The sequence below is a fragment of the Homarus americanus genome, unplaced genomic scaffold (assembly GCF_018991925.1).
Source record: "Homarus americanus isolate GMGI-L3 unplaced genomic scaffold, GMGI_Hamer_2.0 scaffold15169, whole genome shotgun sequence".
NCBI classification, from domain to species: domain Eukaryota; kingdom Metazoa; phylum Arthropoda; class Malacostraca; order Decapoda; family Nephropidae; genus Homarus; species Homarus americanus.
In genome coordinates, this window is record NW_024714712.1 from 881205 (window position 1) to 896304 (window position 15100).

At 41.8% G+C, this 15100-nt stretch overlaps 2 protein-coding genes across 2 annotated transcripts; both read right to left on the reverse strand.

Annotated features, from left to right (window-relative positions):
• Positions 1-2320: 2320 nt before the first annotated feature.
• On the reverse strand, positions 2321-3937 carry LOC121879412. The gene is made up of 3 exons (XM_042386050.1): positions 3834-3937; positions 3106-3217; positions 2321-2947 (listed from the first exon to the last, which is right to left on the reverse strand). The coding sequence occupies exons 1-3, from the start codon at positions 3885-3887 to the stop codon at positions 2445-2447; spliced, it is 669 nt and encodes a 222-aa protein (XP_042241984.1). The 5' UTR covers positions 3888-3937; the 3' UTR covers positions 2321-2444.
• A 9143-nt stretch (positions 3938-13080) lies between these two features.
• On the reverse strand, positions 13081-14849 carry LOC121879415. Its single transcript, XM_042386065.1, has 3 exons — positions 14745-14849; positions 13850-13961; positions 13081-13707 (listed from the first exon to the last, which is right to left on the reverse strand). Exons 1-3 carry the CDS (start codon positions 14796-14798, stop codon positions 13205-13207), a joined length of 669 nt encoding a protein of 222 aa, XP_042241999.1. The 5' UTR covers positions 14799-14849; the 3' UTR covers positions 13081-13204.
• Between the last annotated feature and the right edge of the window lie 251 nt (positions 14850-15100).

Here is a 15100-nt window from a genome sequence, read left to right on the forward strand (position 1 = left end):
CCACGGCAGGTAGTGACAGGAGTTGAGGGTCAGCTTCAGGGTACAACCTATTATTTTTCCTTGTTGGGTGTATTACATCGAACTAGTTTTTTTTCAAACGACCCACAACGGGGCCTGGGGGAGGGGGGAGGGAGGGGGGGGCGAAAAAACCCCAGAAAGAAATTGAAAATAGAGAACAAAAAGGTTATATTGTGCTAATCTACACCACGAAGATGCCGGAAAACCAGCTTTTTAAAATGAGACAGATTGTATAAGTATGGAAACACAGAAGAAGGCAGAGCATTCCACAGTTTGGCTGTGTGAGGAAAGAAGGAGGTACTACAACGGGTTATTCTCGTGTGACAGACATCCACAGAGAAACTGTGGGCACAGCGGGCAAGACGTGTGTTACGAGCCCACGGCCTTGCCGGCGGTACACAGCATGCCAAATCCATCGAACATTGCCCGTTAAAGTACCTGTAAAAGAGAAAGAGTGAAGCAACATTGCGGCGAAGAGAAAGGGAAGAGAGATTGTCGACTATAGGAGGAAGAGAGTCTCTGTCTCTCTCTCCACTGTAGGTGCGCGTGATCCAAGTATATGCTGATAACCACAAGGAAACAAGAAAACACGAAATTCCCAAGCGCTTTCGTGTAATTCACATCTTCAGGGGTGAGTACAGACTAAGGAGTCAGTCAGTTAGAATACCGAAATAAGAGAGCCGGGGCTCTGAGGTTACCAAGGATATTTAGGGCAAGGTATAGTTAAGAAGTGGGAAGTACAGAAGGAGAATGAAAGCAGGTGGGCTTTCCACCTTGCGGAGGCTGGTTTGTGGCTTAACCTGTGACAGACGTCCCTCAGTCCTCCAGGGGCAAGGAAGGTTAGATAAGCTGAGCTAAGCTGGTTTAAAGTACCATCCTAAGGAAGGTGATGTTTTTGGGTTTCTTGGAGGGTCCCTTCAGGTCCTTGTGTTGCTGAAGGTGATGGTCCTCATCTTTTGTGTTTGGGGGTCCCGCCAGGTTCTTGTGTGAACTGTCAGGATAGTCCCCATCTTTTTGGTTATTTAAGTTGTGTTACTCTCTTGCGTATAATGGTTCTGGGCTGATTGTGTTAATGTTGATGCTTCTTGGCCACCAGGTGTGTGATATATTGTTGTTTGCCTGTAATAGTTCCTTTAAAATAGGGTCTTGTGTTCGGTGTAGTGTGTCCCATACCGCTTTTGCTTGTTTGTGTGTTCTTATGTTAATTGTGCCTATGTGTCTATGTTATGTTCGATGTGTATGTTCGATTTCTTGCAAATTACACCCCTTCTAAAGGCGATGCCTCATACGAGTATTTTGAAAAAAAGGACCGCTTTTTTATTTGCCATGTGTGGTATTATGTAATAGCCTAATGAAAATACAGTAATTACCTCTGTGACATATTTTGAAAAGAAAATGGAAAAAATATGTCTATTTATTTACATTCATCCAACGTGATTTTATGGATGTAAAAAAAAAGTCTTAATGAAGGTACCTTTCAATATTGACCCCTTCACTACGGGGATACCACTTTTGATATATGGATCAGCGCCAGACGATCATATTCAGCAGTGGGTGCGATGGTGAGTTAAAGGTCATGATGTAAAACTTCCATAAACAAAGTGATACGACTAGAGTAAATACTAAAATGATGGGAAAAATTAGGATAAAAAAAAAATATTCTTCCGATTGTTCCTGTAGGAAGACACGTTCTGTCTGCTCGAATGTGCCCGTGGTCTAATCTCACTGCTGGGCACGTGCAGCTTGCTGGTACTACTTGTATTGGTTGATTGATGGAAGCCTGGAAGGTATTACCCCTCCTCACAATCACTTATACTCCTATAGTATGTTACCACAACTTTCAAGTAGCTGTTGTTTCTATACCCGTGTCTCCTTACTGTGGAAGAACACAGGTTCACACCTTGGTACACTCGCTTTTCCTTCACATCGTGATCATTTTAGACGCTCACGTCAGACATACTGTACATCTAATACACATATTACACTGTTTCTTCTGTTTGAATGGTAATATTTATCAGTGCCTAACATGTTGAACAACCTTACATGTAATTCCGGATTTTATACATCCATTATTTTCAATTGTTATTCTTGTATACGGATGTTTGGAGATATAACGATTTTTTTAACTGGCTGCGACATTGTTTACTAGAAATCCATTTTGTCTGTATATTAGCATATAATCATATGTTTAGCCGACAAAAACTGTGATGGGATCATATCTTTTTGGAAACACTTAACATCAAGTTATGAATGCTGCAGAAGAGGTTATTGGGGCAAGAAATTTCTTACAATAAGATGATAATGAAGATGTATATGTTTAATGTCATGGTTCAAACTTTGTGAAAAATGTACACACAAACACATTATATTTATACCAGACAAGACAACAAAAGGGACTTACAAGGAATAAATTTCAAGTGTTAACTTCACTGACAGGCAGTCCAACAGGAAGCATCGGCTTCACATTCTTGTGTCTTGTTGTTGAACACCTGATCGTGAGGACACAAGAATACGGCTTTTGTGGGCGGCGTGCACAGGTAGAACTGGTGACAGTCGTAAGGATCTATGATGCGTTGGCCATCATAGACACAGTGAGGCACGCAGGGATCACAATAGTGGTAACAAAGGGAATATTCATTCTGACAAGTGGCCGTTCTAAAGTCATAATATTCACTGTCAAAAGGACAGTCGCCCTCTAGGTAGTGGTCTTCCTCGGCCAGACAAATTTCAAACTTCGAGCAGTCCCTGGGGCTGGGCTGCTGAGTGCCGGGGTTGTGTCCGTTACAGTCGACCGCACAAGGGTCACACAAGGAGGAGCAGAAGTCAGTGGGGGCGTCGTTGATAGGGTCACACTGGGGTTCAGTGTGCTGGTCGTTGAAATAATATCCATCAGGACATTCTAGAGGATGTTGTGATGGTATCATTTCTCCTGCGTTGTGGAAATAGTTTCCAATATATTAGTCGTTGAATTAACTTCAACCAGATACATTAACTATAAGCATTATTTCCATAAATATTTTTAAGTCTTTCAAGATTGGAGAAAATTTATTATTTTGATATGATTTCTTACAGTCTCAGCTTCCTTACCCTCAATTTCGATACAGACGTAGTACTTCGTACAGTCACTGGGGTCTGTTATGTATTCTCCATCGCGTGCACCCTCACAGTTTGGGGCACAATATTGAGCGCTCCTCTCCACCTGCAAGAAAGATGGTAAGAGTGTACAGGCGAACCACTCATGAACTCATGAACTCGTTTGCTACCTAAAGGTAGCGAATAAGCTCTAATAGAGGTGAATAATTTTGATGTTGCAAGAACAAAGAATGAATGAATGAATGATTATTAATATTATCTTAGTGCCAGAACAGTCAAGGTTGTATAGTGCACCAGACAATTAATGTTAAAAGGTTAAACTAGAATTAAAATGACGGAAAATAAAACAAAACGAGACATAAAATGACCCAAAATGAAACGACGTAAATAAATAAACATGTAAAAGATAAAGGACGCTAACCCTCTTAAAAAATATGACAGTCGGATACCGAGTCATAGGATCTCTGTAGATTGTATCCATGAATGAAGGAGACAGACAGACATACAGACAGACAGATAGATATATAGATAGAAACGCCACAAAATTTCGATAAAGGAGTTGAGGAAATAATATACAAGATACACAAACCATCTGCCTATTGATGAACTTGAATACTATACCAACAAGTTGCCCTCGTAGCAGAGCAACGTGTGTACACAACGGAACTGTAATGAGTAAATAAATACTAACACTGTAAACCAAACAATATATTGAGACTTACGGCCAGAAAGAAGATGAAGAAGAGGAGGCGACGGTGTTGTTTAGAGGAGAGCATGTTGATCGTTCACTGGTGAGGTGTGGTGACTGCAGCCTTCAACCCCTCCATATCTTATATACTACCTAGCTCCCATCCCTCCCCTCCCCCACCACCTTCACCATCCCTTCTCCCTATTCACTAATACTTGCCTATTTGTCTCTCCTCACCGACAATCACCTACTTCTACCCAACCCCTTACACCACTGGATCTATATCCCAACACCCACATACACACATATCCATATAAGAACCTACAGCCACCCATCTAACAACTTACACCCACTTATGTACCTATCTACACCCACCTATGTACTCACCTCTACCCACCAACGTATTCATCTACACCCATCTATGTACCCATCTATACCTAATAATAATGATTGCCCTTCATGTAACGAGGATGGCCGGCCCAAGGGTCACCTAGGTGTGAATTTAAGGTGTAGAAGCTGTCGCCAACACAACAACCACACCCTAAGTCAACGAGTTGCATAACCCAGTGTCAAGGAATAGTCCGAGAATATCTAGACAGCTCGCCAACTGCACTGGCGTAAAGAAACTTGTCCACGCAAAACCGTGTACTCGCCTAAACCTAATCTTGTACTCACGTAGACCCACTACTGTACCCACCCATGTAACCACCTACACATACTACTGTACCCACCCATGTAACCACCTACACACACTACTGTACCCACCCATGTAACCACCTACACACACTACTGTACCCACCCATGTAACCACCTACACATACTACTGTACCCACCCATGTAACCACCTACACACAGTACTGTACCCACCCATGTAACCACCTACACACACACACTACTGTACCCACCCATGTAACCACCTACACACAGTACTGTACTGAACTACACCGCATCATTTACAACCCTTTCCTTCTAGCTGTATTATCATTCAGAGTTCCTCCCCAACAGTGACTTCCTCCTCCCCAACAGTGACCTCCTCCTCCCCAACAGGGACTTCCTCCTCCCCAACAGTGACCTCCTCCTCCCCAACAGTGACCTCCTCCCCAACAGTTGCCTCTTCCTCCCCAACAGTGACCTTTCCTCCAACAGTGACCTCTTCTCCCCATCAGATCTTTTCTCCCCAACAGTGACCTCCTACTCCCCAACAGTGACCTCCCAACAGTGACCCTTGCTCCCCAACAGTGACCTCCTCCTCCCCCATCAGTATCTTTCTCCCCAACAGTAGCCTGTCCTCCCCAACAGTGACCTCTTCCTCCCCAACAGTGACCTCCTCCCCAACAGTGACCTCTTCCTCCCCAACAGTGACCTCCTCCCCAACAGTGACCTCTTCCCCAACAGTGACCTCCTCCCCAACAGTGACCTCTTCCTCCAACAGTGACCTCCTGCTCCCCATCAGTATCTGTCTCCCCAACAGTAGCCTCCTCCTCCCCAACAGTGACCTCTTCCTCCCCAACAGTTGCCTCTTCTTCCCACCCTTTCCTAACCACATAAACTCCTTCAGTACACATTACACGTATTTGACTCACACACACACACACACACACGTAAATAATTGTATGATAACGTTGTTACGTAAAAATTATGATAGTTGTATGGTGAAGAAGTATTCACAGGGGGGTGTTCTGCAGGAGTAAGAGTGAGGGTGTGCGCCCGTTAGATTCTCAAAAAATTTCCCAGCGGACGAGACTTCAAACTGGGTAACTTAATATTACACATACTCTTTATCTTAACTAGATTATGCTCATTTAGCAACTGTTTGGTGACAAAATTAAAGTAGAGTACTGGAGATTGTAAGTGGTGCTAAATACCCGTATCAAGTTATGGTAGAGTCAGTGTAATTTTGAGGATTTTTTATATAGTAGTCTTGTGATTTAGCATAAGTTAACTAATAGGTGTACCCTTATGAAACTTGAAATTCGATAAGTTGAATATTTTTTCTTTAAACTTTTCTATCACCAGTAGTCTTAGGGATCGTATCAGATGTCATTAATCTTACCAAATAGGTAATTTTTATGTACAAATTGAATAATTAGTTTATAAGCTACTCTTTTACTCTCACTATCTTAAACAATGTTCAGTGCAAACTGTTTCCAAATATGAGAGATTTCGCTTCTCGTACATTGAAGCATAAGCGACCGCAGTTCTGTTTCTCTCTTTTGTAAAAATAAAAAAAAGTATTTCCCATCTTTCAATCTTAATGTAATTTGGATTAACAAGGCAGTGTTATGGTTTAGTCTAGTGAGTGAAAAACGTGCCGTCAACACATCAATCTTTCTTATTCTCCGCTAATACGTCACTCATGTTCTTATCACCTCGAGCATTTTCACCTCATTTCCTCTTTCTGGTATTCCCTGCTTCTCGTCATAAGACACATACACTTGTACGAGCAATCTTCTCTATCTCATCGTCTGTTTGGCCTTTACCACAATACAGCTCCCCCTCCCTCTTACGACCTATGTAGGTGAAACATACACCTGACACCTATAAAACAACATTTCTTCCCACGTGACACAAATCCAATTTTATTATATGTAGGGCACACTGACGTGAACATCACTGTGTGTATTATTCAGATCACTTGCACTCTCTATTAGGTAAAAAAGGTTGAAGTACTAAGGTGACGTACCGAATATTTTCTTGCAACTAATTTCATAGTTCATTACTAAGACTGTTTTTGTATGACGACTGACTTTTTGGAATAGTTGCCTGTATGCATCAACTCCTTTCATTACCAAAGAGATTCTTGATAGCACTGTGTCTCAGTGACATTAATCGACCATTTACATCACTAGTTCATATTTATTGTATGGGAAATCACTCAAAACCTCCGTCTGGCAGCCAGCCCTTGTGCAGACACGTAACACTATTGGTACAAATCTGAGGACCCTAACACCGTGGTCACATGACACCAGTGTTGTACCACTGAGGACCCAGACACCGTGGTCACATGACACCAATGGTACAACTCTGAGGATCCGAACACCGTGGTTACGCGACCACAGTGGTACAACTCCGAGGGCTCTCACGGCTTTCTCTGATTCGCTTCATCCATGTTTTATCACTCTTATCCCTTTTCCTCCCTCCTTCAATTTCAGTCAACCACCATCATATCTCATTCAACTTCAGGCAACCACCATTTCACGTATTTCATTTACAGTCAACCACCATCCCACCACCATCACCCCTTTACCACCTCCTTAGAAATATCAACCTTCAACCCCTCCCCGTCCATACACTTACCTTCCCTCCCAGCTGTGTGTTCTCAGCCGATCATAACAACTTGAAGAGGCCTGACTATCGACGAAGGTTGCGTGGGAGAAACTTATCTTTTACTGCGATGTAGTAATTGGAACGTCTCTCTCTCGGAAATAATATGACAACCTTTGAATGTTAACATGAAATATTTTCTCCTGGAAAACGGAAATTCTTGTTACATGTTTCAATTTCCTGGACAGCAGCTGGAGGTAGTAGCTCGCTTATCTTGATTTTTTCTCCTGGAAACGAACTGATAGCTATTTCCTGTGGGAATAAATCCTTCTTTTGTAATTCATTTTGTTACTCATATCTGATTTTTCCTTGGACACAGTCATTTACAGGTTTTTTCGTAAGTTGGCATCAGTGGAAAAATACCTTACTTCAGTAAATTTTCAAAATTTCCATCATCTGTTTCAAACCACAGGTTAATTCTTTATGACCAAGCTACCACAGTCGTATACCAATGTGCCACCAGTTACTCTGTGCATGAAAGATCCAGTTAGTCCTAGCTTCAAGGGACCAATAAATCAGACTGCCAGCTCATGTCATCAGCAATGCAGACAGATACAAGTATGCTCACCGTGTCTGTCATCTGTCTGTTGTTGGTTCCTCATGTCTGTCATCTGTCTGTTGGCGGCTCACCGTGTCTGTCATCTGTCTGTTGGCGGCTCACCGTGTCTGTCATCTGTCTGTTGTCGGCTCACCGTGTCTGTCATCTGTCTGTTGGCGGCTCACCGTGTCTGTCATCTGTCTGTTGTCGGCTCACCATGTCTGTATCTGTCTGGGCGGCTCATCGTGTCTGTCTGTCTGCTCACCGTGTCTGTCATCTGTCTGTTGGGCTCATCCTGTCATGTCTGTCACCTGTCTGTCTGTCGGCTCACCGTGTCTGTCTGTTGTCGGCTCACCGTGTCTGTCTCTGTCTGTCGTCTGTCATCTGTCTGTTGGCGGCTCACCGTGTCTGTCATCTGTCTGTTGTCGGCTCACCGTGTCTGTCATCTGTCTGTTGTCGGCTCACCGTGTCTGTCATCTGTCTGTTGGCGGCTCACCGTGTCTGTCATCTGTCTGTTGTCGGCTCACCATGTCTGTCATCTGTCTGTTGGCGGCTCACCGTGTCTGTCATCTGTCTGTTGGCGGCTCACCGTGTCTGTCATCTGTCTGTTGTCGGCTCCACCGTGTCTGTCATCTGTCTGTTGTCGGCTCACCCGTGTCTGTCATCTGTCTGTTGTCGGCTCACCGTGTCTGTCATCTGTCTGTTGTCGGCTCACCGTGTCTGTCATCTGTCTGTTGGCGGCTCACCGTGTCTGTCATCTGTCTGTTGTCGGCTCACCATGTCTGTCATCTGTCTGTTGTTGGCTCACCGTGTCTGTCATCTGTCTGTTGTCGGCTCACCGTGTCTGTCATCTGTCTGTTGTCGGCTCACCGTGTCTGTCATCTGTCTGTTGGCGGCTCACCGTGTCTGTCATCTGTCTGTTGTTCTCACTGTGTCTGTTGTCAATTAGCTTCTCTGTCACCTGTCAATTATTGTCAGTTTATCACGTCTGTTGACTGTGAGTCTGTTCGTCCTTAATCTCACTCTAGAAAGTTAAATTTTGCTGAACCTGACAGAACTTGCAATTTGCGCTGATTTCAAGTGACAGCTTAAAACCGCCAATATATTTTATCTCCAAAAGCCACCTCACACTGATGTAAATACCATGGGATTATTCCATCATAGTGTCTTCTTAATGTATTTCTCAAATCACAGATAGTTGGAACATGTCAGGCAGGTGGTGACCATGGATAATATGAAATGAAAATCTCTCCTGGGAGGCATACCATTCCAGTCGCCGTCAACCTGGGGAAAACCCACTCAGCAACATATCAGTAGGTTCTCTGTTGGTCCTCTTTTATGAAGCTGCCAACTCACTAGCAATGATTCGTCATTGCCTGAATGTAGTGAAAGATGTTATCAACATTCTTAATCCTGGACAAGTCCCCATCATCACTGCTGACAACCCTGGTATGCTATTAACAATCAAATTCAGAGGAGCTGGCCAGGAAGATATGGCGATGATAAGTTCATCGTGATGTTTGGAGGGTTACACGTAGAGATGGCTGCTGTGAAATTACTTGGTAACCTGCTTAAAAACAGCGGATGGACGGGTGCACTCACACAGGCCAATATTGCCTCGTTAGACACAGCTGACTCATACTTGACAGCAGCTCATGTGACACGCATCCGTAACGTGTGCAGCCTCAACCCTGCACACTCTCCTCCATAAAGCATACATCCAGTACTGCAGTACCCTGAAAGAAGAGGAGGATCCAAAGTCACTGGAACATTGGTGCAACGACAGAGCCAAAGTGAGTCCACAGTTTCAATTTTGGCTCACCATCCTTCAGCTTGAGCTTCAAGTATGATGTATGTAAGAGCACTAAGAGAAGCGAACTTCAGGCTCTACATAGATGCTATATCACAGATTGTCCCTTGGTTATTCTCACTTGATCACCCCAAATATACCAGATGGATACCAATATGGTCTCTCTAGCTAAGAGGCACCCTGCTGTGCATGAAGAATGTCTCAGTGGCAACTTTACAGTTAGGAAGACAGGACGTACATTCTCTAATATTGCCAGTGATCAAGCTCACGAACAGTATAATGATCATGTCAAGGGTGATGGCGGTGTTATTGATTTGACAGAGAACCCTGCAGCTCGGCAACCCTGAGAGGTGTAAGGTCCTGAGATGGCTTGCGTGATTGAAGAGTTCCAGGATTCAGCGGAGAAGCGAGAAAAGAAGGCATATCATCGACACCACGAGCAGACAAAAGTATACAGATGACATCCTTCACTCATGTGAAGGCACTTAGCAATGTGATTGAGGAGATGGTAAATCCATTCATTGACAGCAATTGTGATCTTCTCGTCCTAGACACTAGAGACCTAGCTGACCCAGCTGTAGTTGATACGGTCCACCAGATTGAGAGACTGAGTAGAGAACAGTATGAAACATTGTCAGTGAGCGTCTTGTGGACCAGGTTCGATCCATCAAGGATCCCATCAAACGAAACAGTCTCCCTATTTTCAGTCGACCACCAGTGCGGGAGAAGTCAAGAGCTAAACATCAGCTGTTATCTGTGAAGAGTGCCGAACTCGGGATGGAGACCCTGATGAATTCGTTGCCCACGAAAATCAAGCATGTCCACCATCACTCTCAAGTATGGGCAAATTGAGGCTTGAAACAAAGTCAGACCTTGTATACTGCCTGGAAGAGTTGATTTCTCCACCAGTAAGGCATTCCACGCCTGCTGCTGTACCCCAGCCATCAGTGGATAAGATTGATTCACCTACTGCAGATGTTGTAATTTTGGATGTAGCAGCAATTGTCAGGCAAATGTCTTTAAGTTCCTTTATTTTAACTTTTACTTTTAATTTAATCTAAAAAAAAAATAAATGTTTGCATTGTAAACTTTTCTAGTTTTTAAATTTTACTGTAGGTTTAGTTATTACAGCATTACTTTGCTTAATTGAATATTTGACACCACACTCATGGTTGACATGACAACACCCAACACAGTATAAACAGTAGGATGTGAAAAATATGCCAATGATTTTTATATAATATTCTTAAAACCAAATTTACACAAAACACATACACAAGGGTGAAAAATAATGTACTCAGGTGTACTAATACAAGTTACAAATAGCTGGCCAGTAGATCCCGCTGTTACAGGCAGAGTAGGTAATAGTCGCCCAATTTCATGACAGAGTCAGCAGGGAGAAGAAGTCGTCGAGGTGGTGAGGGAAGGACTGACTTGGAATCCCAGGGTTAGAGTAGACATCACCTGTCATAAATGGCGCCCCCAATAGCCGGCGATGGTTTTCCACCAATCAGGAGCCATCTCATGACTCGTGTGCTTACTAGTTGACTACTGGTTAACTAGAGGCTTTGGTAGTGTGAAGTAAGCCGTGCAGATAAAGGTGACAATGCAGTGTATATACATGGAAGTGTGTCCCTTTTATTATACAACACTGACGTTCTAGTGTTGGCCATTGCAGCTTTTCATCTCCTCAATATCACTGAGCTTTGGATTGCTTCTGCTACAGCTAAAGTCTTCAGATACTTCCCAGTCCATGAGATGGCAGGTTCTCTTGGGACTGAGAAATGCAAAGCCTTGCCTTTTTTTCACGCAATCAGAGGGTGTGACATGTTTCTTCCTTTGCTGGCAGGGGCAAGGGGACTGAGTGGGAAGTTTGGAAAACATTTGACCCTGAATTTATTGAAGAAGAACTGCAATACATTCAGTCCATTACACAAAAACTTGGGTACCCTTCATTGTTTGTTGATCGTTGGTTTAAAAGGGCTAAACAATCCTTTTATTCTACTCAAACTAGGCAAGTTCCTACAGTTAGGAATATTTTGACTCTACCTGTCAAACGCTTTCCTAAAGTTTAAGTAAATAACATCGTAATTTTCGTCATTATCTATTACCTCGAAGACTTTCCTGAAAAACGTCAGCAGATTTGTTAGACAAGATAGTCTACTCAAGACTCTAGAGTCTAGAAATAACTTATATTTAATTATTAGTATTAATTTCTTAAAACAAAAATTTTTCTCTCTTGGTTCATAAAATTATTTTCAGAAACTTTCTCTGAAACTTGTGGTGTTCTTTCAAGTGATTATAACGCCAGAATACTTACTTATATAATGGTACAGTATTTCTATTGTGTAAAGATTTTTCTTCAGGTTTTATAATTGTTTTTTTCAGAATACCATTAACGAGTCCCAAAATCAAACATGTCATCTAAACAGTCATCATTTGTGTACTCGTCTAATAGTACAAACCTTACTAATAGCTTTAATAAATTCGCTTTTTTAACTATTAATATTTATAAATGCATTCATGATTCATGAATACTTTTATAGAGTATTCGATTTGCATTTGGAGTGACACAGTTTCTTTGTATTCGTAATCGTATTCTTAGACATTAGAAGTATCGTATTCGCATTTAAATATTGAACTCTAGTATTCACTCCATCCCTGAAATTCACCATATTCAAAAACAAATTGCGATGTTGTAAGAACACTGTAACTCGAATGTAAACGTGGGTCAGTCGCCCAATCCAAGGATTCTGTATGATGGCTGGATAGCGCTTTCCATTGGGTGAACGCGTTCATTCCCGAATGTGGCGTCGCCAAGCAGTAGCTGTGTATAAAACACATTAAGCCTATTTCGCTTCACATAATTTTGTGCGAAAATATCAGATTATTCAGTAAAAAAAATTTCTATAGTTAGTGGGTTATTGACATCCAACTTTAGATATCTAGGAATAATTTCTTAAAGCAACACATTGATTAATTATTTTGCGGTAAAATATTTTATTTGCCTTATTAAGTAGGCCTGGACGACCATTAAGGCCTGGACGACCATTAAGGCCTGGACGACCATTAAGGCCTGGACGACCATTAAGGCCTGGGGTACCATTACTCCACCTCACAACCACCTACATTATGTTATCAGAACTTTCAAGTAGCTGTTGTTTCTATACCCGTGTCTCCTTACTGTGGAAGAACACAGGTTCACACCTTGGCACACTCGCTTTTCCTTCACATCGTGATCATTTTAGACGCTCACGTCAGACATACTGTACATCTAATACACATATTACACTGTTTCTTCTGTTTGAATGGTAATATTTATCAGTGCCTAACATGTTGAACAACCTTACATGTAATTCCGGATTTTATACATCCATTATTTTCAATTGTTATTCTTGTATACGGATGTTTGGAGATATAACGATTTTTTTAACTGGCTGCAACATTGTTTACTAGAAATCCATTTTGTCTGTATATTAGCATATAATCATATGTTTAGCCGACAAAAACTGTGATGGGATCATATCTTTTTGGAAACACTTAACATCAAGTTATGAATGCTGCAGAAGAGGTTATTGGGGCAAGAAATTTCTTACAATAAGATGGTAATGAAGATGTATATGTTTAATGTCATGGTTCAAACTTTGTGAAAAATGTACACAGAAACACATTATATTTATACCAGACAAGACAACAAAAGGGACTTACAAGGAATAAATTTCAAGTGTTAACTTCACAGACAGGCAGTCCAACAGGAAGCATCGGCTTCACATTCTTGTGTCTTGTTGTTGAACACCTGATCGTTAGGACACAAGAATACGGCTTTTGTGGGCGGTGTGCACAGGTAGAACTGGTGACAGTCGTAAGGATCTAAGACGCGTTGGCCATCATAGACACAGTGAGGCACGCAGGGATCACAATAGTGGTAACAAAGGGAATGGTCAGACTGACAAGTGGCCGTTCTAAAGTCATAATATTTACTGTCAAAAGAACAGTCAGCCTCTATGTAGTGGTCTTCCTCGGCCAGACAAATTTCATATTTCGAGCAGTCCCTGGGGCTGGGCTGTATGGTGCCGGGGTTGTGTCCGTCACAGTCGACCGCACAAGGGTCACACAAGTAGGAGCAGAAGTCAGTGGGGGCGTCGTTGATAGGGTCACACTGGGTTTCAGCGTGCTGGTCGTTGAAATAATATCCATCAGGACATTCTAGAGGTTCTTGTGATGGTATAATTTTTCCTGCGTTGTGGTAATAGTTTCCGTTACATTAGTCTCAGATACATTAAATATAAGCATTATTTCCATAAATATTTTTAAGTCTTTCATGATTGGAGAAAATATATTATCTTGAAACGATTTGTAACAGTCTCAGCTTCCTTACCTTCCTCTAAGATACAGACGTAATACCTCGTACAGTCACTGGGGTCTCTTGTGTAGTCTCCGTCGCGTACTCCCTGACAGTCTGGGGCACAATATTCAGCGCTGTGCTCCGCCTTCAATAATAATAATAATCTTGATGATAAGAATATTAAATACTAAAATAATAATCATAATAATAATAATAATAACAATAATAATAATAATAACAACAACAACAATAATAATAATAATAATAATAATAATAATAATAATAATAATAATAATAATTAACATTCTGTAAAATTCTCAAACAGGTTTACAATGACGTATGCTGTTATACAGTTCAGCATTAATATAGACAATGTAGGCATGCTGTAGGCTGTGGGATTATGCACTTCTTGTACCCAGACAGTGCAGGTAAACAACAATGGTAAACAGTAAGGCAACTTGACCAAGGATGGTCGACAAATCTATTAGGAGCTTATTTCCAGTCACCTGCTGCAGCAGTAATAAATTTTTTATATGGGTCTGTACTTTAACTTAGGGAGCGAGTGAGATAAATCACATACTGTTGATGTTGCAAGAACAAGGAAGGATACTAAGTCATAGGGTCTATGTAGTGATTAATGCTAACGAAGAAAGTTAGATGGATTCTATCCATATATATATATATATATATATATATATATATATATATATATATATATATATGCAGAGAGAGAGAGAGAGACGTCACAATATTTCGATAAAGGAGTTGAGGAAATAATATACAAGATACACAAACCATCTGCCTATTGGTGAACTTGAATACTATACCAACAAGTTGCCCTCGTAGCAGAGCAACGTGTGTACACAACGGAACTGTAATGAGTAAATAAATACTAACACTGTAAACCAAACAATATATTGAGACTTACGGCCAGAAAGAAGATGAAGAAGAGGAGGCGACGGTGTTGTTTAGAGGAGAGCATGTTGATCGTTCACTGGTGAGGTGTGGTGACTGCAGCCTTCAACCCCTCCATATCTTATATACTACCTAGCTCCCATCCCTCCCCTCCCCCACCACCTTCACCATCCCTTCTCCATTATTCACTAATACTTGCCTATTTGTCTCTTCTCACCGACAACCACCTACCCATGTATCTATATCCCAACACTCACATACGTGTATTCACTTATTCAAATATACGCACCTACATTAACTCATCTAACCACTTATACCCATTCATTTACACCCACTCATGAACCTACCTACACCCACCACTGTACCAAC